At 38.9% G+C, this 25,987-nt stretch overlaps 1 protein-coding gene across 4 annotated transcripts in view; it reads right to left on the reverse strand.

Moving 5' to 3' along the window:
• Window positions 1-25,987, reverse strand: part of dock3 (dedicator of cytokinesis 3) — a 980,202-nt gene that overhangs the window by 730,959 nt on the left and 223,256 nt on the right. For all 4 annotated transcript variants that reach the window (XM_043708482.2, XM_043708483.2, XM_043708484.2 and 1 more), the window contains exons 3-4: window positions 8,125-8,165; window positions 204-259 (exon numbers count right to left, since the gene is read on the reverse strand). In XM_043708482.2, the coding sequence (XP_043564417.1) occupies window positions 204-259; window positions 8,125-8,165 (97 nt within the window). The remainder of the gene's footprint in view (window positions 1-203; window positions 260-8,124; window positions 8,166-25,987) is intronic.

Raw genomic sequence — 25,987 nt, forward strand, 5'->3', positions numbered from 1 at the left:
ATTAGGAGACTGCCAATTCTCTGGATCTTCCAAAATCTAAGGTTTGAAATTTCAATAGAAGTGGACAAAAAAAACCACAAGATGATTATCACAAAAGGTGCTTGAGCAATTTTGCAGATAATTTTTTATAGATTTTTTTTCCCTTTAACGGTGTAGTAAATTGGTATCATAATGCAACTGTCCATTCCTCAATGTGTACTCACCCCCGGTTACTAACAACTGCAGCCTTCAGATGGATATAGCTTGCAGGAAAGAGACCCTGTGGGGGGAAAAAAATAAGTTTCTTTTTGTTTAAAAATCTAACAATGCAGAACAATAATAGTATAGCCAGATAAACTACATCAAACAAATTGAAAAAATACAGCAATCGGATAGAATCTGGTTATCATGACTCTTTTTTACATACATATTTAGATTATATTAGATTAGATTCACTACAGTGCGGAAACAGGCTCTTCGGCCCAACAAGTTCACACCAACCCTCCGAAGAGTAAACCACCCAGAGCCATCCCCCTACTCCCTACCAATGCACCTATCACTATGGGCAATTTAGCATGGCCAATTTACCTGAATTGCACACCTTTGGACTGTGGGAGGAACCGGAGCACCCAGAGAAAACCCACGCACACACAGGGAGAATGTGCAAACTCCACGCAGACAGTCACCTGAGGCTGGAATCGAACTCGGGTCCCTGGCATCAATAACGGCATGAAGGACATGGGTGACATTGAGTGAGACCCAAACATCACTAATGCCAGGTCCCTTGGTTAGGCAGTGAATGTGTGCTGATCAGGCTTAGGACCAAAGAATCATACAGTAGAGAAGAGGCCCTTTAGCCATTAAGTGTGCACTGCCAAATTATATTGCTACTTCTCATGTTCCAACTGCATTGCCTGCTTCTGGTTGAATATCAACAATGGAAGAATAAGATCCTCACCTACTGAAAGGGTGGCTCGGCTTTGGGCAAGAAGCTTGCCGTGAGCCTTTGTGCCTGAACATGCCTGAACATAAGTGGGAAGGCTGAGGGGTCACACTCTCTGTCCTCTGGCCCAATTAAATAACTACCTGCTCCTCTCCACTTCCAAGCCAGCTAGAGGAGGGCATTAAATTCTTTCTTTCCTCCAATTAAACATTAGGAGATCGGAAGCCATTGCTTTCAGTCCCCAATCTTTGTTCCTGAATTACTGTTTGCATCACTCCCTGAGGTGACAATTTGAAATAAACCAGTCTGTTCACAACTTTGCTGTCACAAGTGATCCCATGATGATATTCTGGCTTCACATTACAGCCATCAACCAGTTTCAACTCTATAACATCACCTGACATCATCGCTGTCTCAACACATCTGTTGCTGAAACTAACTTCGATACCTTTAATACTCTTGATTTGACTATCCCAACAAACTCATGATTGGTTTACACATTCTACTCTCCATAAGACATTAGATCATCCAAAATTTAATTCACATTAAGACCTGCGTGCCAATCAGCGTTATGCTAGCTGTCCTACACTGGCTCGTGGTCAAGCAACACATTCATTTTAAAACATCATCCTGCTTTTCAAATTATTCCATGGCTTTGTCCCTCATGGAGAATCTATCATCTCCTCCACCCCCAAAATTCCCTGTGATACCTGTGCCTCCTCTAACTTTGGCATCCTAAAATATCTGGATTTTAATTGCTCAGTCATTGGTCGCCTGAGCCCTAAGCTCCACAATTTCCTCCCTACATCCCTCTGTGCTCTTAACTTACTTCACTTTCCTCATTTAAGACACTGTGAAAATCTACCTCTTTGATGGAGCTACGTTATCAGACTTAATACCTTATGTCATTCAGTGTCATATACTATTTAATAATGCTCACTTGATGGTCCTTGGAATGTTCCAAAACACTAATGTAGCACCATTCGTCTTTGTCATCATTGAAATTAACTTTTGAAAATGCCAATGATGAAATCACCCCTTTAAAATGGCCATAACACAATGCGGTCAGGTAATCAAGTTGTCACATTGTGGCTTGAAAAACAAAAGTCAGTGACATTAATGCTTTTACTCAGTGAAACAAATAACTAATGAACAGATGACATACTTGACTCTCAAGTTGAATTTTAATGTAGTGTCTGAGTTATCCTGTGTACACTATTTGTGACTATACCTGTCACTGAATTATGATTGTATTTACTGATTCACCTTCTGACACTCTTCCCTTGAAGGCTTCAGATTACCTTAAAATGTTGGTTTTGTTGAGTTTTTTCAAACTTCAGAACAATTGGACAGTTTGGAGATACAATTTTGCATTCTGATTATGACATTTTCAAAATTTCCCAACAGGTTTCTGAACTGAAACAATTCTAATGTAAATTCTTCAAACTAAGGAGTTTCTTTTCTGGCTCACAAAAGACTTAGCAATAAGTTGCATATTAAATCCTCAGAGCTCTAAATGATACTGAAGTCTGATTAAAATTTCAGTAATTGCATCTTTTTTCAATATTAACTGGTCACCTACAAATTGCCCACAATTGGGACTACTTGTGGTTTCTTTTATGTTGATACCAACAATAAAAATAGGAGAGTGCTTTTGTTTTAGAAAAGACTACCTTTTTCTCAGCAGATTGAAAACTCAGTTTTTAAAAAAGTTGATGAATAACTTTTGTAGCTTAAGACAAATTTTCCATATGAACTGGGAAACTTAATTACATTGCAATGCATCTATATATTGTTCAGGTTTATGAAAATTAGAGCCCTGCGTTTTAATATATGGAGCTTCCTATAAGCACAAGGGCATCATATTGTGCTCAACTGATAATGCTGAAATGGTATAATTCTTAGGAGAAAATGAGGACTGCAAATGCTGGAGATCAGAGTTGAAAAGTGTGGCACTGACAAAGCATAGCAGGTCAGGCAGCATCCAAGGAGCAGGAGAGTTAACATTTTGGACATTTTTTTGACTGTATAATTTTTAGGCATAATCAGCAGTTGACCATTATATTGGTCACTACTGAAATTGCTGTCATATATTACAGTGCTTTTCAAACAGAGAGGAAGTGTCACAATACATTCAAAGCTATGGAACAATATACTGTGAAACTCTCCAATATCCAGAATCTCTTTCTCAAATAAAAAGGCTTTGCTGAAAAGAACAAACAAATCTAAGCACCTGCCTCATTCTACTGAGTAACAAGAAACATACTGTGAAATGGAAATGAGATATCATCTGCTATTTAAAATACGTCATCTGTCTTTTAATTTCAATTTATTACATTTTGCATATTTCTTAGTATTTAATTTTTGAGAACTGGGGCTATTAGGAATGCTTGTCTGTATTTCAAAAGATCAAGAACTGCTTATTTTAGCGAATGGTTGTATGAACAACTTTGATTTATAGTTTCAGGTTGTTAAAGGATTATGTGCATCTGTAAGAAATAAATAAGTCTGTTTGTTTTCACAACGGATTGACCATTTGGAAGAGGCATTTTTAAAAAAATATTTAAAATACTTTTAATTCTGTGGAAACTTTTTTTTAAACAGTGTCTTTGAATATGACAACTTTATTTGATTTTTGAATCTTGCATCTGCCCATAGTGGATACGGTATAAACGGCTAGCGAGGATACATGGACACCTGTTGATGGAGAATGGAGTATGATAGAAGGTAAGGTTAAAAAAGGATGATGAAAAAATGGGGAGGATTAGGAAAACATGGGGAGTTTTAAGGAAGGTTTGGGTGGGGTGAGGGTTAAAGGAAATAAGAATGATGGCAGAGTCGTGAATCAATGTCCCTAGCAACCTGAAATGAGAAATCCTTACCAGCCTGCCAAAGCAGAAAGTCTATAATGGAATCCAATCCATTCTAAAGGAGAGAGATAATTGGGCCGTTTACTTGGACTCAACAGTAGTACACATGTACATGCACTGAAAACCTGATAGTTTTGATGGATATCTGAAACAGTTTAAGCACATCCTCACTAATCAGGCCATCATCTCCTAATAAGCATTTGATCAGTTGTGATCCACAAACACTATTCCTACTATTGCTATAAAAGGTTGAGAGAATAGGCTTAAAAGCGAGACTATTCCAGTCATCCTTAAGTTCTAAAATTGGTGGCACGGTGGCACAGTGGTTAGCACTGCTGCCTCACAGCGCCAGAGACCTGGGTTCAATTCCCTCAGGCGACTGACTGTGTGGACTTTGCACGTTCTCCCCGTGTCTGCGTGGGTTTCCTCCGGTGCTCCGGTTTCCTCCCACAGTCCAAAGATGTGCAGGTCAGGTGAATTGGCCATGCTAAATTGCCCGTAGTGTTAGGTAAGAGGTAAATGTAGGGGTATGGGTGGGTTACGCTTCGGCGGATTGGTGTGGACTTGTTGGGCCAAAGGGCCTGTTTCCACACTGTAATGTAATGTAAAAAAAAAATGTAATGTTCTATTCCTAGTGACAAATAGTTATCTCAAACATAATGGTGGCCACAACTTTCTAACATCATTCATGCATTCTTTCTCTTGTTGCAAAAATAAATGAGAGCAGTGCATGTGGGTCATTGTATTGTTCCAATATTTGCTCCACAGAATAGGAAATGTTACAAATCAGAGTGTTACAAGGGGACATAAATTTAAGGTGAAGGGTGGAAGGTATAGGGGAGATGTCAGGGGTGGGTTCTTTACCCAGAGAGTGGTGGGGGCATGGAATGCGCTGCCCGTGGGAGTGGTAGAGTCGGAATCATTGGCGACCTTTAAGCGGCATTTGGATAGGTACATGGATGGGTACTTAATCTAGGTTAGAAGTTCGGCACAACATCGTGGGCCGAAGGGCCTGTTCTGTGCTGTATTGTTCTATGTTCTATGAAAATTCACCAACTTAAAGCATAGACTAACAAGCATGTCAAATTGCCCTCCTCCTCTTTTTAGCTACATAGTTATGCTCAAAAAACTTGGAATTTAAACAAGATTATAATTTATGGTGATATTCAGCTAATTCATACAATTCAGCAGAACAATAACAATGGTAGTAAATAATTCTAGCATTAGCTCTCTAATTCTGGTTTAAAATTGTATGATGATTTTTAGGATATTGTGATTTGACTGACTGGCCTGTTGATATTAATTGTCAAATGTCCCATAATCTAAAGATATTAACTAATCCGATAAGGAACCTCACTCCTCTCTGATGTTGTAATGCAGTTGTCAATGTGCCACAGTTATCATATTGCTGATTCGATGTAATTATTCCTTGTCACATAACCAAAGTCCAATTTTCTTTCACTTATTCATTATTAGTCAGCACGAACATAAAATAATGACATTTAATTGACATAAGAGAGTATTCAGTCCATATTGGCTCACCTCTGGTGGATAAGTATTTAGATGCATTTATTATGAAAGAATTGTGAGTGCATGATATATCAGCCATCTCACTTCACAACAACAACACGGAAAAGGGGAGACATGGGTTTCCTCAAAATAAATGAGCACGCAAGATTTCAAAATCAACCTGTTAGGGGTTACCATCGACTAGAAACAGAAGGGGAACGGTTCAAAGGCTAGGAATTATGCAGCAAGTACTCATCCTTCAACTCTCCAAGGACTTATCCTGCATCTATAAGGCATAAAGCAGAAGTATGATAAATTCTTTCCATTTGCTTGGTTGAGTGCAGTCTCATCAACACTGAGAAGCATGACAACATTCAGGACGAAAACAGCCTTGACTGGGACTCTATCCATCTCCTTCAACATTACTGGCTTCTGCCACCAACAAAGTGGCAAGAGTGTGCACAATCTACATGAATGCACTGCAATAACTCCATCTTGGGTCCATTGACAGCAATTATAAACTTGCGACCTCTACCACTTAGAAGGATAATGGCAGGTGATATGTGAAAATGGCACAGTCTGAAAATTCCCATCCAAGCCACACACTATCTTGACTTGGAATTATATACTGTTCCTTTACTGTTTCTGGATCAAAACCTTGGAACTCTTTTTTTGAAGAGCACTATTCCTACATGAATTATGGTGGTTCAAGGTAGTGCTATAATCAAAGCCAAATAGGGATAGGCAATAAATACTAGACCCGTTAGTGAATCCGCATACTGTGAAAGAATTTAAATCTACAAATATCTGAGAAAAGACAAGTTATTTTAACTTGTCATTTTTCCTTACAGGTGCCGACAGAGACGCTGAAGATTCAGCAATATACTTTCAAATCAGAATTACTTGCCAGGAAACCTGCAGATAATAGTCCTCTGTCCTTGCTGCCTAGATCTTCTAGGTAGGGGAGATTGTGGTTTTAAGAGATACTGTTGAAGAAACCATGATGAATGTTGATGGAACTGGGCTCATCCAAGTAAGTTGAAAGCATTTGAGCACACTCTTGCGACTTGCGCTTTATACTTTGTAAATGTTAAGAGACCACAGGGAGTCAGAAGATTAATATGCCACAAATATCCAGCATCAACCTCCTCTTGCAGAGACAGTATTTATCTGGCTAGTCCAGTTAAATTTCTGGTTGATTGTGACTCCACTATCTTAATGATCAAAGATTCAGTAATGATACTATTGGTTTAATTAATTGCTTTCTGCCTCATCATGTTCAGGCAATCAAGTCTCTTAACATCACTCCTAGCTATCTTAATACCCCATTATAAGGTTTGGATCTAACAAAATATATTTCTAGACTTTACTAATCTTGCTTCAAATTTACAAAATCCTTCTGCTTATTTTGGTCTACCTCAAAGTAACTCATTTTGCAAACAACATCTAATAACCTAGGTTGCTTTAATTTTTTTTAAAAAAATCTCCTAATGGTTTTGTTGGGTCAATACACAAATAAGTAGGGAGTTAAGTCATATAGATCAGAGTCCTATTTCAGTACAATATTGAAGTATTTTACTGCAACAATGGTATACTCAACACATAACTTCTCAGCAGACGGCAATGTATGGTTCTTCAATGACATATCACCTATATGGTATGTGTGATATAAACTAATAGGGTTGCACACAATGCAGGGTTTAATTTCATTACATGTAATGTCCTGTCCTTTCATTAGTTCACCCTTACAGTATTGAGAAGAATTTTATAACTCACCCACACAGCAGTTATAGTACTCTAACTAATGTTGACACAAGGTCAAAAAACACACGACACCAGATTATAGTCCAACAGGTTTATTTGAAACCACAAGCTTTCGGGAGGCCCTGCTCCTTCCTCAGACAGCTAGTGAGGCAGAATACATCAGACACAGAATTTATAAGTAAAAGATCAAAGGGTCATACAACTTATGCATATGTATTCACATACCTAGATGGCTATTAAGTCTTTAATCAGTTAGAATGGAAGTGCAGGTTTCGATTGATGGATATGTAAATCCCAGAATTTTTCAAGTCATTGCCCTAAGATAACTTCAGGCTTTATCAGAATAAAAGTAATACCTCAGGTCAGAGAATGAACTTTAAGTATAGGGCTATGTTTCAATTCTGATAAAGTCTGAAGTTATCTTAGTGCAGTGACTTGAAAAATTCTGGGATTTATATATTCATCAATCGAAACCTGCATCTCCATTCTAACTGATTAAAGACTTAATAGCCATCTAGGTTTGTTGAATACATTTGCTTAAGTTGTATGACCCTTTGATCTTTTATTTATAAATTTCTGTGTTCGATGTATTCTGTCTCACTAGCTGCCTGAGGGAGGAGCAGGGGCTCTGAAAGCTTGCGGTTTCAAATAAATCTGTAGGACTATAACCCAGTGTTGTGAGATTTTTGATTTGCACCCCCAGTCCAACACTGGCACCTCCACATCTATGCTGAAGCAATACACTATGCGAGTCATAGTGCTGCTAATCTGGTCAATATAACCAAATCCCACTAATCACTATAAGTGAATCAAATGAACTGTTAGTGAATTATCAGAAATAAGTGTTGACTACAAATAATGATTAAATTAAATTTCACATTGCTTTAATGTAAAGGCAAAAAACACAACAAATTGAATTGGTATGAAATACAGGATCTTCTTCAGCATAGACAGACATAACTCAGCTTCTAAACAAGTGCAGAAATTACAGAACAACACTGGGTTTCAATTTGGGTCAAGAATTCTTGTTCTTTAAATGGAAAGCAATGGATTACTTACTTTGACTGTCGGCTTTTTGGTTGCAAATCCTCTGAACCATCCTGTAAAAGAAACAAAAACAGGCTCCCAGTCAAGAAAAGTATAAAGGTTTGTCATACTAGTGGATTTATATTGGGAAAATGATAGCTGATAGTATTTTAATCATGAAGACTGCATTGACTGTCAAAGAAACTAATAAAATTTGGGAAAGCACAAAAAAGAAGTGGAAAACCTTGAGTAAGAAACACAATGTACTGACGAACGATTTTATATCAAGTATTATAATGCAACTGTGGATATATCACATGGACCCAATATCCTGATGTCACCTGCACAATGATTCTTTCACTTTCATGTAATTCTGTTTCCACTCCAATATATCTAAATTTGAATTTCAGAATGAACACACTTAAATAACAAGAGTTAAAATGAGATCAAGATGTAAGCACAACTCAAGAGGCTTCTAACAGAACAAAAGGTGTTGTAAAATGATTTACAAATCAAAATGAACACAGTGCATGAGCTGGAACCTAAAATTCAAATGTTTTAAAAATGCAGAAAATGCTCATTTAAACAGCCCTCACCAGCTTGGAATTCCTTTGAATTATTTGGAACTCCATGATTTCAAAATTCGGAGGTGAAATATCATTCTTCAAATTTTTATATGCAAATATCACATTACCACCTGATTGGTTGAATTACTAATTCCTAAAGCAACAGATCACAGCCAAGATTTGAATGCAGTAACAAGTAAAAACAAAAACTACTGAACATGAACCAAACAGAACAGATATAAATTATGAATTAAAAATCAGTTTAGATCACTTGGTACCACTATTGGCTATATATAGTGTGAAACAGCAATTCAGTTTATTACTGGGAATTCCATTAATGGAACGCCATTTATGTATAGGAAGTTAAATTTGCTTATATAGGTAGACATTACCGATAACATTGTACAATTCAAAGAGGAGCTGAAAGCTCTTTCAGTGACATGGTCAAGGATTGAAAATTACCATAAAATGATTAACTGATTAATGGGCAGCACGGTGGCTCAGTGGTTAGCACTGCTATCTCATAGCGCCACGTGTATGTGTTTAAATCCAGCCTTGGGCAATTGTCTCACATCTGTGTGGATTTCCTCTGGGTGCTCGATGGACTAAATTACCCGCCTCCACCCTGTAGAGATCCTATTTTTAAAAATTACTGATTTTATTTACCTCAGTACGAGAACTCTATTGTCTAGTGGGTCACGGATAAATTCACCTACATAGCAAGAGTGATTGCATTTCAAATAATTTGTTATAACAAGCACTTTGGAATATTCTGAGATGTGATACAGTGCTATATAAGGCAAACAAATCTCATAACATTAAGGTTATCTTTGCGTCTCAATGAACACATTTGACTTAAATGATTTAAAGTCAAGTTGGCCTATCTCCAAGTGCACCAAAGTTTGCTGTTTTTAAGGCAGTTCCCTCCCTGGTCAAAAGATAGTAAACGGGTCCAGAAACTGACAGGACTAAAACTAGGTAAGCTATTATTTGGACAGATGAATACCCTGAATGTAACTGGGACTAGATTGGGATATCTGGTCGGCATGGACAGGTTGGACCAAAGGGTCTGTTTCCATGCTGTACATCTCTATGACCCTATGACTCTATTTGTTTTATGAAGAGATCAAATAAATAAAGCATCATTCTTCAACTCAATTTAATTTGATTAACTAAATACTGGAGCTAAAGTTTACACTTAGGTTGGGTTCAAGATAGATTGCTGAAGGAGAAAGCAAAAGTAAAGAACTGTCTTAAATTCAGAGTAACATTATTTGTTATATTGATTCATCAATACATCATTATTGCAGCATTAGTGTTAATGGTGAACATGGTAATCATAGGTATACCACCTTCTGATCATTAGTAAAGAGTAAAATATCATCTTTTATATTCATGTCCATCAACCTCAAAAGTTTGTCATTTTAGAGTGTTCTAACTCCGCTCATATGTTATTTATCCTGAGGGATGTGCAACTCAGTGACCTCACTGCAAAGCTGCTCCAGGGTCCTCAAGTCCTTATGTAACAGTTAATTCAGGGAACACTAAATATGTACTCACTGAGAATTCTTTCATCTGATTAGTCGAAGGATCTCACTGTTTCTTGCCCCAACCACAGATGTCCCTACTAGGGTGCCGTGCTGGTTAAAAATGCTGGACTGAGAAGAATCCTGAGAAGCTCACAGAAATTCAGCACGTAGATATCAGCAGGAAACTGATGTTGTTTATTAGTTGCTAACTGCAAAATCTAGGCCAATAGTTTTATAAAATGTAACACCAATTATTATTCAGTGTTTCCCATTTTGCATCTACTTTACTTTGACATATTTATGACTGACTCTGCAATGGTTCAGGACATGTTCTTACACGATGCATTGCTTTTAACCAGATTAATTTTGCTGCAAAGTTGGATACATTACATGTTGAATTTCATTACAACCAAGGTAAAGGTGTTCATCAATGCCAGAATCTTCCAGCTTAGATACCTCTGCTACCAGGTTTAAAGTATAGCTGGGCACAATTTCAGACACTGCAAGACAGGAATTGCTCCTCACATTGTGGCGCTCATCCCTAATCTGTGAAGATATGGCTCATCAGAAATATCTTGAGGACAAGGTAGTGGTCAGAAGGTCAGTCTTTTTCCCAGCTGGCAGTGGAAAGAGGCCACGCCACCAGACCCAGCCAAGACAGAGATGCATGTCCAGTGTTTCTCCACAATCAGAAGAGATGATGAACGGTACTGTAAGAAGGTCAGTATCCTCTTCACTCTGCGCGGTGAAGTCGTACCATCTTCTTTTTGCCTCTTCATAATCTCAGGGTCATTACTCACTTTAGCACTACCAAGTATCTCATCAAGGCATTTGGATGACAATCCTCAGCATTGTATATATCATGCCAACACAAGGGCTCACAATCCCTCATGCTCTACAACTACTTACTCTACCTACTCTTTGTGTTTCTTATGCACCCACTTGGGACATCTTACCTCTCTCATCCTTATGCACAATCATTAAATCCTCTTTCATCATTTCTATTATACCAATTCCTACCTTGCTCGCATTTTAGGAAAATTTAGCCCATACCTAGGCCCAGAAAATCAAGACAGGTGGGGAAGTGGTGGATATCAAGCAATGGTCACAAACTATTTTAACATTAACAAAGCAGAAGCCTTTTCTATTCACAGAGCTCACAGGTTGGTGATGGGACATTGTTATCACTGTCCAAGCAATATAGGCGCTCTGCACCTGTTGGAGACTTCCAATGCTCTAACTGCTTGATTATCATCGTAGAGGGGAAGGATGTGACACTCTAGGAAAAATGGCATCAGTAAAATCAAAAGGTGCCCTTATGGATATAGGATTGGGAAGTAGCACACAGATTTCCAGTTGATCTCAGAAATAAGCCACTGGCATACTAATTCAAGGCAGCTGTGCACTTCCTTGATAGACACCTGGATGGAATTGCCATTTAATTCATGTGAGCGCAAGTCCTCCTTCAGCAGATAACATCAAAGTTAATGGGGTGGGACATTTTAAAATCAATGCCTACATTTATTTCAGACAGTTTAAGAAAATGACAGTGGGGCCTATTAGTGCTGAGTCTCATCATTTGTCTATGCTTTCTTGGTGGATCTTGACCTGATGCTTCTCCCTTTAGAGGCTATGCAACAGCCAAGTGTAGTTTCTGTTCTTGTTGAATTCATTCTCATCATTGTCTCCTTCTCCACTATTCTCTGTTAAACAATAAAGATGCAACTGCATGATCCATTTGAGCACTGTAAGCATATAGTTTGTGGGGAATGTCAGAAAGATAATTGAAGGAATACCTGAGCCATCACATCCATAACAATCATGTATTATGACCTCACACAGTGTGGCAAACAGGCTTCCCAAGGAGGTCATTGTCAATCCTTGATAAAGAATTCTGAGGACTACGACCTTATCCTATAGCATAGTGGACATTCAGAGTGCATACACTACATTTCTGCCAGCAAGTCATTATGAAAGCTCCCCTCCTGAGCCAAACCTGCCTGCTGAACCAAAAGAAAATTCTCCCATTCCTCATCATAGTGCATACCCTTGCTGACTCGCATTTCAGTCAGAGATTGTGGCAGCTGTGACAGAGAGTCTTCTAGACCTTGCTATGAAATGTGACTGCCAAAAGGCAAATTCAGGTTCCACTTTTAAATTACAAGACTTGGTAAGCTTGCATGACAAGGAAGCAATATGCACAACATAATGGTCACAATGGTTTGAGGCTATCATTTGAAATCAACGTTCCTTTATTAATGAAAGACCTCCAGATGGAGTTCAAATTGAAGTCAGCTGGTGGTATTACTTAGTAGAGGCGAAATTACGGCAATTGCATACCCACTTCACCTGCAATGACAAGACCTACAAACAAATCAATGGAACACCTATGGGATCACCAATATCAGGCTTCTTAGCAGAAGCAGTAAAGCAGGGACTCAAACAAACAGCTCTCCACATGATTCAACCAAACTTTGGGTCCACTATGTGACTGTATCTTCTGTCATCACAAAACGGAATAAATTATAGGAAACTACAACATCATCAACAACATTCTTACTGGCATGTTACACAAAAGAGGAGGATAACAACAACAGACTCCCCTTACTATATGTCACAGTGGAACAAACAGTTAATGGAGAACTGCAGACCAGCATCTATAGGAAAGCAGCACACACAGACCAGATACTTAACTACAGAAGCAATCATCCCAACACCCACAAATAGAGCTGCATCAGGACATTATTTAAATGAGCTACAACACATTGCAGCATCCAGGAGCTACAAGCAGCAGAAGAGAAAAAGTACCTATACAGTGTAATCAAGAAGAACGGGTTCCCGATAAGCGCAGTCCACTGATTCTTAAACCACAAACCCAAAGCAGTAGACACAACACACCCAAAAACTCTAGCCACACTACCATACATCAAAGATATCTCAGAGATGACTACCAGACTACTCCGACCCGTTGGCATCATGGTAGCCCACAAATCTTCCAACACACTAAAACAGCTACTGATGAACCTCAAGGACTCCATACCAACAACCAGCAAAACAAATGTCATTTACAAAATACCATGCAAGGACTGTAACAAACACTACATCAGACAGGCAGAAAACTAGCCACCAAAAGACATGACCCATTATCACTAGTATCCTTACATATAAACAAAGAAGGGCACCACTTTGACTGGGACAACATGATCCATCCTAGGGTAGGCTAAACAGAGACACACATGGGAATTCCTCAAGGCCTAGCATTCAAACTGGAACTCCATCAATTAACATATCGATTTGGACCCCATTTACCAATCTCTGAGAAAAAGAACCAGAAATTATATCACCCAGCTTAAGAGACCAAGACACACAAATAGAAAGCATGACAGAACACCAACACTTCACCGTAGGTTCACTAATTATGTTAGCTAGCATGGTGCCAAAACATCTGAAAATAAACCTGCCAGCTCAGTGAGGAAACCGTAAGATGCTTGTCTCCACGTCAGCATAAAAGCACTCTGAAAGATCCATGAGATGTCTGGCAGTCCCTAAACATAAAGTTACCTGTAGAAGCATTCAAGACCTAGCTATCCCTCAGTTTTATAGTAGATAAAGGCATAAAGCGGTGAGGCTGTTCCATTGCCAATAGTCGGATGTGAGAAGATTCATGGCATGGTACATGCAGGGTCCTTGTGAAGAAATGGATGCATGTAAAGAGAAGATTGAGGACTAGCACAGGCACTTTATGAGCTGCACCACATACTGAGGAGACAAGTAAACAGGTCTCTATTCTGTTTTACTTATTAAACATTTACACTATCAAGTTACTCGCTGGAGGAGAGAACTGGAAAAACTATATGATGGATAAGTTGGTGTTTTAATGAGATGTAAATACATGAAAATAAGCTGGTTAGTATTCGAGGATGAGGTCCTAATCTTGCCATTTAAGAACTGAGGGGAAAAATCAATCAAATCTTTCTAGACATTGCTAATCTGATGTCAGGAAGGAAAGAATTATTTCCATAGTTTCATGTCTTGAATTGGTGTTTTAAAACGTAATTCATTATGATTCATTTTCTCTCCTGCTATCATGTCACCTATTCCTCCTCCCAAGGACATCACACCCAACTTTCCATTTGTTTTGCTGAGTGTGCTTCTTCCTTAATTTCTTTTCTACACTTCAATTACCCTGTTTTCAAATGCTTTTATCTGTTATATCTTCCAGTCGTAAAGGATGATCTGATACCTGAAACATTAACTGACATAAGAACATAAGAATTAGAAAAGTGGGCCATTCAGCTCGGCCATTTGATCTAATCACAGTTCATAATTTGGGCCTCTATTTTCTTTTATACCCCTTCTACTCTTTCATCAAAAAATATCTAACTCAGCCTGAAAATTATCCTCTGAGTCTTTTTCCATTGCTTATAAGGGAAGAGAATTCTACAAAGCAATGATGCTTGGAGAAATAACTTCTTCCCATCTCAATTTTAAATGGGAAGCTCCTTAATTTTAAACTGCTTTGCCTAGTTTTAGACTCTTCCTCAAGGGGAAGTATTTTTTGGTATTCACTATATCATGTTCCTTCAGGGTTTACAATAAAGATCACCTCTCATCTTTCTAAATTCCAATGCAAACAGACCCAATGTGTGCAGCCTTTCCTCATAAGACAAGCCGTTTATCCTAGGAATTAGTCAAACAAACCTTCTCTGCATTCCCTTCAATGCAACCATACCCCTTCTGAAATAAAGGGACAATAGATGATGGCATCAAACATTCTTATTTATGTTCTATTCCCCTTCAATAAATTACAGTCATCCACTTGTTTCCCTAATTAGTGTGTGACAAAGCTGCTCCTTTAACAAGGTTATGCAGGCCTTGGCTTTTTCGTCCAGAGAGGTCGAAAAGTCTGAGGCCTAGGGTTTTAGGGCCAATTTGATAATAGCTAACAGATACTGTCTCAAGTAGAGGCTTTAAAGTTTTTTTAAAAAACACTTATACAATAAAAAGACTGTGACCAGTTCTCCCAGCTCAGCTTTTCTCTAGTTTTTTTTAAAAACAGGATTGTGAAGAAACTCTGCTGGACCCAAAGAAGCAGGTCCAGGCTGGTACTCTCTCTCTCTCTCTGACTTCTATCCTGTAAGAACCTGTGTTTGATTTTATTTTTTGTGCCAAGATGTGTATATAGGAATTGTTGCAAGTATTTGGAACAGCATAGTTAAGTTGGGAAGAATTGTTGGGTTTTCAGAGAGGTTAAGTTATTCGGTATTCTGTTTTCTTGTTGTTTTGCTTAAAACTAACTAGGTTTGGACCAGCTGATTCTCCCCTGAAATACCCACCTTACACCTGCTTAAAACAACTAGTAAAGTTAGGGTCTGGATTACCTTCTTGAAATGTTTTGAGTGGTCTGGCCTGGTTGTTAACAGACTGGGGGCTCTTTGCGGGATTTGTTCTGTAGTTCCAAATTTGGACTGGAGTTGTTGGACTCAAAGGGAGTGAATGATAGGTGTTAGCGTCTTTTGTTCTGGGTGTTGATTTTGGTTGGTTTAAACAGTGCTTGGGATAGCAATGGCTCTTTCAGTCACCAATAGTTTTCTGGGGGTGGAAGAAGTGACTTTATGGGTTTTACAAAAGGTGATTAAGGCCAAGCTGCTGGATGTGGCAGATAAGCTGGGGTTGGAACTGTATCCTCCCTCCATGAGGAAAGGAGAGATAATTACTGCATTCAAATTTGCTGGAAATGCTATCAGAATCTTTAGACATGGCTAAAATTCAATTGAAAATGAAGCAGCTTGAGTTAGAGGCAAAAGATAAGGAATTACGATTATAAGAAGAGGAAAGAGAAAAAGAACAAATTGCTTTAGCAGAAGAGAGAGAAAAAGAGAGAGAGTTTGAAGTTCAGAAATTGGCACTTAGACAGGAGTTCAAAAATTTACTTTCTGAAAATAGGGAGAATTCATGTAGAAGACCAGAGAGTTACAACGGGAAGATTAGCAGCTGAAATGGCTAATGATTATGAGTTGGTCCATAAATCAAAGTTTGGTTTCCAGAATCAATTTCAATCCGTGAGGGATAAAAATCGGGGAGAAGAGAAACCCTCATGTGGAAAGGGGCAAATAGATCTCAGTGAAGATCATAAGGATAACTTAACACAGGGTAAAAAGGAAACCCTTTAAGCAGACAGAGAAGTTAAACAGCTCCAGTGTTTTCACTGCAATAATGCAGGCCACATAAAACAGTGTCGGTGGGTTAGGAGAAGCACTGGGAAGCCAAATGTAGGAAAACAGGATAAGCCAGTGAATTTTGTTGGAGTGGTAACAGAAAGCACAATGGAGGCTAGAAAGCTGCACCAGAATGTACAAGCTCGTCGGAGATTGGTTAAGAAGGAAGTGCCAGAAATTCTTAAACCATACACCTGTGAAGGTAAGGTTTATTCACACTGGCCAGGAGCAGCAGGTAAAGAGATTACAATATTAAGAGACACAGGATCCTTTCAACCTGTGATGTTGAAAAATGAGGAGATATGTATTTAGGAAGGACTACTGCCAGAAAAGATACTAGCAACGGGAATTCACAGTGAGACAAAAAGCGCGCACTTATGTAAAATGAGGTTAGAGTGTCCATTGAAGAGTGGAGAATTTGTGGTAGGAGTAATGGAGAAACTCTGAGCTCCAGGAATTCAATTTGTCCTTGCTAATGATATACCTGATTCACTGGTAGGAGTGCCGTCTACTGTGGTTGAAAAGCCAGTGGAAACTCAGGCAACTCAACTATTGAAGGACACATATCCTGGAAGCTTTCCTGAATGTGTGGTAACAAGGCCACAAAGTCACCCGTTGCAACAGGAGAGATCAAAGAGTACAGATAAGAAAGTTGAATTAGCAGAGACCCTGTTTGATCAAATGGTTGGCCCCAACCAAGAGCAGACGGATGACAATGCAGACATCTTTAGCTCAGAAAAATTAACAGAATTACAGCAGAAAGATGCAAATTTAAAGCAGTTGTATCAAAAGACATACACAGAAAACGAATCCGAATGTATCCCTGAATGTTATTATCTTAAAAATGATGTCTTGATGAGGAAATGGAGACCATCACATATTCAGGCAGAAGTTCATCAAATCGTATTGCCAGTGGGATATAGGTTTTGGAGTAGCGTATGAGATACCACTTGGGGGCTACTTAGGAGTGAAAAAAACTCAAGCTAAAATACAAAAGCATTTTACTGGCCTGGACTGCATAAGGATATAGTTGAATTTTGCCAGGTATGTCATACATGTCAGGTAATTGGAAAACCACAGGAAGTAATAAAACCCACACCTTTAATACCTATTCCTGCATTTGAGGAACCTTTTACAAAAGTCTTAATTGACTGCATAGGTCCCCTACCTCAAACAAAAAGTGGGAATCAGTATTTGTTAACAATAAGCGATGCGTCCACTAGATTTGCAGTTCCATTACACAATATCACAGCTAAAAATATTATCAAGGAGTTACTCAAATTTTTCACTAGATACAGAACTACCGATAGATGATACAATTAGATCAGAAATGCACCAAATGATAAAATTCAGTCCATTTGAATTAGTTTTTGGGCATGAAGTGAGAAGACCGTTAACATTTGATTAAGGAGAAATTGGTAAGTCAGAATTCAGAGACCACATATTTGGACTATGTGTCAAATTTTAGGAAATGATTAAATAGAGCTGAGGAGTTGATTAGACAGCATTTGAAAGTATCACAGTATGCGATGAAATAGGAAGCAGAGAAGAAATCAAAAATTTGCAATCTTGCTATTGGCAATAAGTATTAGTGTTACTTCCAGTGATAGGTGAACCTTTAAAAGCAAGTTTTAGTGGGCCTTATCAAGTCAAAAGGAAACTGAGTGAGATGAACTACTTGATAGGGACTCCAGACAGAAAGAAATCTCACAGGGAGTGTCACGTGAATTTGCGCAAAAGGCATTTTGATATGGAAGGAAAGGAAGAGGAGAATGTGCTTTAGATTACAACACAGAGGGAAGAACCAAGTTCAGAGGATTCTGAACTGGATATTTCTCAAATTAAATTCGACAATAAAGAAATCGTCAAAAATTAGGATAAATTATTGAGTTACCTTCCAGAGGAAAATTAAAATGACCTGGAAGAGTTATTACTATCACTAGGAAGTACTAACTTAATTATGCAGGATAATAGATATAGGAGATGCTTTTCCAATGAAGCAAGATCCTTATAGACATAACCTTCTAAAGTTAGCACAGGTTCAAAAGGACATTGAACGCATGCTCCAAGATGACATAATCAAAGTGAGTTACAGTGACTGGTGCTCAATCGTAGTAATTGGTACCAAAACTAGGTGGTACCCAATGATTATGTGTGGATTATAGCAAAGTCAATGCAGTTATAAAGACTGATGCATATCCGATTCCGCGTTTGGAAGACTGTGATGAAAGGTGGGACAAGCAACTTATATTTCTAAGTTGGACTTGTTCAGAGGACACTAGTAGGTACCTTTGTTAGAAAGAGCAAAGGCAATTTTGGCTTTCGTAACACTGAATGGTCTGTATCAGTTTAAAGTCACACCATTTGACATGAAAAATGTGCCAGCCACATTTCAGAGTCTAACCAATCAGGTCATTACTGGATTACCCAACTATGTCATATATATCGATGACCTGGTGATTTTTAGTCACACATAGAAGGAACATTTACAACATTTATTAGGCTTGTTCGATTGAATTCAGAAGGCAGGCTTGTTGATAAACCTGGCTAAAAGTGAATTTGCCAAAGCTCAAGTCACCTTCCTGGGCCATGTTATTGGACAAATGGCCTCACAGAATGCAAAAAAAAGGTAACTGGGGAGTTTCCCACACCATTGACAAAAAGAGCAGTACTACGGTTCCTGGGATTGAGCAGATTTTATCGAAATTGTGTACCAAATTTTAGCAGTGTGGCTACTCCACTCATTGAATTGCTAAAGAATGGCAAGAAGTTACAGTGGACAGCAGACTGACAGCCTGAAAGGTGTGTTAGCCACTGTCCCGGTATTAGCCACACCTAATTACGCAAAGCCATTCAAGGTGGCTATTGATGCAAGTGATGTAGGTATCGGTGCTGTGCTCTTGCAAGAAGACGATGAGAAGATAGAAAGACCTATCAGGATATTTCTTCAGGAAGTTAAACATTCATCAGCAGAGATATTCAAAGGTTGAGAAGGAGACTTTGAGCTTGGTATTGGCATTACCACATTTCAATGTTTATGTTACCAGCAACGTATCTGAGGCAATCATATACACTGATCTTAACCCATTGAAGTTTGTGGAGAAATTTAAGGACAAAAATGCCAGACTGTTTAGATGGAGGATGTTGTTACAGCCATTCAATTTGAAAGTTGTGCATGTGGCAGGACAAGAAAACATAACTGCCAATGCATTGTCAAGACTCGAATGAGAAGCAGAGGCTTTCGGTGGCATGAGTACGACAGCCTGAAACTGAATGTAGTTGTGCATGTTTGCATGTTTATAGTCAATGTAGTGTATATGTGTGTTTTAGAGTAGTAACAATCTTTTTTAGGGGGTTTTAAAATGAAGCCATCTGTGGATATTAATGGTTCATTTTTCTCAGGGAGGAGGTGTGACAAAGCTGCTCCTTTAACAAGGTTATGCAATCCTAGGCTTCTTTTTCAGGTCATAAACAACAGACTCTGAAAGGTTTGGGCTGTAGGGTTTTAGGGCCAATTTGATAATAGCTAACAGATATTGCCTCAGGCAGAGGCTTTCAAGTTTAAATAAAAACCTGTACAATGGAAGGAGTGTGGCCAGTTCTCTGAGCTCAACTTTTCTCTGGTTTGGTTTTTTTTTGAGCAGGAGTGTGAAGAAAGGCTGCTGGACCCAAAGAAGCAGGTCTAGGCTGGTATAGTATCTCTCTCTCTCTGACTTCTATTTGTAAGAACTTGTGTTTGATTTTACTTTTTGTGCTGAGGTTATTTATGGGTATTGTTCCAAGTATTTGGAACAGTATCATTCTGTTGTTCTGTTGTTTGTTTTTCATTCAGTAATCTGGTAAATAAATTCTGTTTTGTTTAAAACTAAGTAGGTTTGACCAGCTGATTCTCTCCTGCAATACCCACTTTATACCTGTTTAAAACAACTAGCAAAGTTAGGGTCTGGGCTACCTTCTTGAAATGTTTTGAGGAGTCTGGCCTGGTCCATAGCAAGTGGCTCAACTTCCATACCAACATATTGGTCATTTACACACCAGGAAACTCAGAACCCTCTATATCAAAGAGTACTGAAATCCTTCTCTGCTTAAATACAATGTACAGGGAGTTCATATCCAAGTCATGAATGCAATCCCATACAGGGGTGCAAGTTTAAAGATCCAACATAGGAACATTTCCTGTACTTACAAACAGTTACTTTAAGTTGTCCAACATTGTGTTCCAATTTGCATACAAATTATCTTGTGAACAGACTCAAGAATGGAACCCATTTGCAACCCGGGGACTGTCCATTATATATTTGTATTTTCCTGCCAAAGCGGACAAGTTCACATTATCCCACTTACACTCCAGCTACCAAGTTTTTGTCCACTTGTCTAACTTATCTAAATCCCTTTGCAGACTCCTTATCAATTTGCATTCTTACCTATCTTTGTGTCACCATGAAATTTTGCTTCAACCAAATAACATACATTGTAAATGGTTGAGGACTCATTCCTATGGTCCTCCGTTACATCTGATCAACCCGAAAATTACCGATTTATCCTAACTCTCAGTTTCCTGTCAGTTAACCAATCATCTAGCCATGGTAATGTTATCACCTAACTTATGAGCTTTTAATTTGTGTATTAACTTTCGATGGACACCTTATTAAATTCCTTCTGAAAAACTATATACACAGCTTCCCTTTTAACCACTGTTTTTTATTTCCTCGAAGAACTCTAATAAATTAGTCTAGACCTCCCTTCCAGTAAAATAATTGCATTATTATTCTGCAAGTGCCCTGCTGTCACCTCATTAATTATATTGTAGGCTAACTGGCCAAGAGTTTTCCACTTTATGTCTCCCTCCATTCTTGAATAGAGGAGTTATGCTAGCTGTTTTCCAATCTGCTGGAACCTTTGGAAAATTAAAATTAATGCATTTACTACCTTCGCAAACAATTTTTTTTACAGGGTGAAACCCACTAGGACCTGAGGCCTTTAATTTGAACAATTTTACTCTTTTCCTCATGATTTCAATTAAGTTCTTCCCTCCCTCTCACTTCACAGTTTACATTTCTAAGAAGTTATTTATGTCTTCTATAGTGAAGGTAGACAAAATATCTGTTCAATGCATCCTTCATTTCCTCATTTCCCAATACTAATTCCCCAGATACACTCTCCAATAGGACCAACACTCACTTTAATTTCTCTTTTTTTCTTTCTTTATACTTGTAGAAACTCTTACTATTAATTTGATTTTAAAATTTCCAGCTAGCTTTCTAGCTAGACTAACCCATTCCTTCCTCTTGTGCTGCAAAGCATCCCTGTTCAGTAGAACCAAAAGCTGACTTCACAGAAGATGACACAAATAGCATTGCAGCAGAAGGAGGAGTATTTTGGAAAACAGAAAATGAAGGAAATTGACATAAGCTTTAAAAAGCAAAGGGATTAATGGAAGTGAAAGCTAATTAATCCATTGATCCTGATAATCCACATACCAGAGCAGTAAAGATGGCAGCCATGGATATAATGGATGTGTTGGTTGTCTACTTCCAAAGTTTTGTAGATCTGGAACAGTCCCAGCAGACAACAGAGTATCAAATGTGTTATGTTTCACGATCATCCAGGAGGGTAAAACATTAAACAATAGGAGCTTTATTAAGATGAAGTTCACTCTATTAATAGAAAGATGAGACAAAGCTGTTTACTGTTCAAAGTTGCCAATGACATTACATCATGTGATTGGATTTTAAAGTGACAGTCCACCAAATTTACACAAATATACTGCATCCCTCCCCCTTTACATCAGAGATTCCTGCAATAAAGATAGTTTCTCCCTCAGATACTGTCCCCGGTATATCCAGGTCACAATTTCACACAGTATTTTTGTGGATCTTCAAATATTGTTGTCTCTGGCACACCTGTTCTGGTTTCAAGAGTTGATGTGCATGTTTCTCATCTGTATGGTGTAGGAGACTGGTCCAGTCTGCGCTATGTTGATGGCCGGTACCCACTTTCCATGGGTGGTTTCAGCCAATCAAGTGCCATATACAACCAATGCTGCGCAATAAGCAAGGCCAGAGAACTTTGAGTCATACATAATGTGTTCCTGTATGTTAACAAAAATTGGATCAGTCTTTTAGTTGGGTGATTCTTGTTCTCCAGTTACCTTTAAGGAATGTTTCATTGTCTGAACAAACCTTTTTTCTAAATGATGTGTGACTAGGCGATAAGGAGCATTTTTTAAATTACTCTGTGTGATGCAGGTGTGACTAACTGGCCAGCATTTTTATTGCCAATCCTTAGTTGACCTCGAGAAGATGGTGGGCTGCATTCTTGAACCATTGCAGTCCACCTGCTGTGGGTTGACTCACAATGCCATTAGGGAGACGATTTTGACCTAGCAAGAGTGAAGGCATGGTGATATATTTCCAAGTCACGATGGTGAGTTGCTTGGAGGGGAATTTGAAGGTAGTGGTGTTGCCAGGTATCTATTGCCATCTAAATGGAAGTAGTCATGGTTTAAGAAGTTGCTGTCTGAGGATCTTTGGTGAATTTCTGTGGTGCATCTTGTAGACAGTACACACTGCTGCTGCTTAGCATCTGAGGTGGAGTGGGTAGATGCTTGGGGATGTAGTGCCAATCAAGTGGGTTGCTTTGTCCTGGATGATGTAAAGTTTCTGGAATGTTGTATGAGCTGCATTCATTCAGGCAAGAGGTAACTATTCAATCACACTCCTGACTTGTGCCTTGTAGATGATGGGCAGGCTTTGGGGAGTCAGGGAGTGAGTTACTTGCCACAGTATTCCGAGCCTCTGACTTGCTCTTGTAGCCAGTATAGTTATGTGGTGAGTCCAGTTGAGTTTCTGGTCAATGGTGCCCCCCAGGATGTTGATAGTGGGAGATTCACTGAATGTCAAAGGATGGTGGCTACATTGTCTCTTATTGGTGATGTTCACAGCCTGGCATTTGTGTGGCATGAACGTTACTTGCCATTTGAACATACTGTTGCATTTTAACATAGACTGCTTCAGTATCTGAGGAGTCTTGAAGGAAGGAAGGAAGGAGTGTTAGATGTTGGATATTGTCCAGATACTGTTGCATTTGAACCTGGACTGCTTCGTTATCTAAGGAGTCATGAATGGTGCTGAATGTTGGGCAATCAGCGAACATACCCATTATGATGGAGGGAAAGTGCAGTAGGTGAAGCAGCAAAACATAGTTGAGCCTAGGTCATGATCAAGAAGCTCCTACATAGATATCCTGGAGCTGAGATGACCAACCTCCAACAACCATGACCATCCTATCAGGTACGACTCCAACCAGCAGAGATTTTGCCCCTTGATACCCATGGACTCCGGTATTGCCAAGGCACCATGATACCACATGCAGTCAAATGCAACGTTGATGTCAAGGCCTGTTACTCTCACCTTACCTCTGGAAGTCAGCTCTTTTGTCCATGTTTGAACCAAGGCTGTAAAGAGGTCAGGAGCTGATGATCGGGAGTAGACTGATGAGGTGGTAATTGGCTGAGTTGAATCAGTCCCGTGTTTTTATATACAGGACATAGCTGGGCAATTTTCCAAATTTTGGGTAGCTTTCAGTGTTGAAGAGCCTGGCTAGGGGAGCAGCAAATTCTGGAGCACATGACGTCAGTACTATTGCTGGAATGTTGTCAGGGCCCATAGCCTTTGGAAAATCCAGTGTCTCCAACCGTTTCTTGATGTCGAGTCATACAGCACAGAATCAGACTCTTCGAGCCAACTCGTCCATGCTGACCAAGTTTCCCAAACTTAGTCCCACTGACCTGCATTTGACCCATATCCATCTAAACTTTTCCAGTTCATGTACCTGTCCAAATGTCTTTTAAACATTGTAACTATATCTGCATCTTCCACTCCTCCTTCCTTCCTTCAAGACTCCTCAGATCCTGAAGCAGTTCATATTCAAATGTCACAGTATGTTCATTCAACATACAATCCAACCTCTGTGTGAAAAAATGACCTCTCAGGTCCCTTTTAAATCTTTCTCTTCTCACCTTAAAATTATGCCTCCTTGTTTTGAAATTCTAGGAAAATACCTTTGCTATTCACCATTTTATAAAGCTCTATAAAGGTCATGCCTCAATCTTCAATGCCTCAGTTAAAAAAAAGTCCCAGCCTCTCCTTGTAACTGAAAGCCTCCAGTCCTGAAACATCCTTGTAAATCTTTTATGAACTATTTCCAATATAATAATATCCTGCTAATAGCAGAGCAACCACACCTGTACACAGAACTCCAAAGGTAGCCTCACCAATGTCGTGCACAACCTCAACAATGGTCCCAACTCCTATACTCAATGGTCTTAGCAATGAAGTCAAGCTTGCTAATCATCTTCTTAACCACCCTGTCTACCTGATGTAAATTTCAAAGAACTACATACCTGAACCCCTGGATGTCTTTGTTCAACAACAGTACCCAAGGCCCTACCATTAACATATAATTCCTACCCTTTGCTGGTTTTACCAAAATGCAATACCTCACATTTATCCAATTAAACACCAACTGCCATTCTTCAGTTTATTGGCCCAATTGATCAAGATCCCTTTGTAATCTTAGGTAACCTTCTTCACTGTCGACTATACAACCAATTATGGTGTCATATTACTAAACATGCCTTCTAAATTCTAATCCAAATCATCTGTATAAAAAAATGAACAGTGGATCCAGTGCCAATTCCTGCAAACACAAGTCACAGGCCTCCAGTCCAAAAAACAAGCCTCCACAACCATCCTCTGCCTCCACTATCAAACCAACTTTGTAAACAATTGGCAAGCTCTCCCTCAATCTCATGTGATCTAACTTTACTAACCAATCTACTATGCAGAACCTTGTCAAAGGCTTTGCTAACATCCATGTAGACAATGTCTACCACTCTGCCCTCATCAATCTTTTTGTTTAAGTCCTCAAAAAAACTCAATCAAGTTTGTGTGACATGATTTCCCATATGCAAAGCCATGCTGACTATCCCCAATCAGTCCCTGCTCTTCAAATGCATGTAAATCCTATCTCTCAGAATCCACTCCAACAATTTACCCACCACTGATGTCGGATTCACTGATCTATTGTTTCCAGGCTTCTACTTGCAACTTCTCTTAAACAAAGGCACAACATTAGCAACCCTCCAGTCCTCTGCCACCTCACCTATGCCTGTAGATGATACAAATATCTCTGCCAGGGGCCCTGCAATTTCTTCTGTAGCTTCCCACGATATCCTGGGATATGCTTGATCAAGTCCCGGACATTTATTCACATTTATATTTTGTTAAGACCTCCAACACCTCCTCTTCTGTAATGTGGACTGTTTTCAATTCATTAACACTGTTCCGACATGGCGCTGAACCCTTCTGTTAATTAAACCAAACATCCAGAAAAGCTCACCTTGCCTCATAATCTGATAAAATATAAGTGACAGAGAACTCCACTATTTAAAGAAAATAACATCAATTTATCGACTCTTAAAATGAACATTAAACAACTATTCACAATTTGAAGCACCCCTTTTTCTTAACTGTTAACTGCCTACCTCCGACTCTATAACAATATGCTGTTTCAATAAGAC

The sequence above is a fragment of the Chiloscyllium plagiosum genome, unplaced genomic scaffold, assembly GCF_037043375.1.
Source record: "Chiloscyllium plagiosum isolate Xiang-an unplaced genomic scaffold, Cpla_swu_hap1 HiC_scaffold_14, whole genome shotgun sequence".
NCBI classification, from domain to species: Eukaryota; Metazoa; Chordata; class Chondrichthyes; order Orectolobiformes; family Hemiscylliidae; genus Chiloscyllium; species Chiloscyllium plagiosum.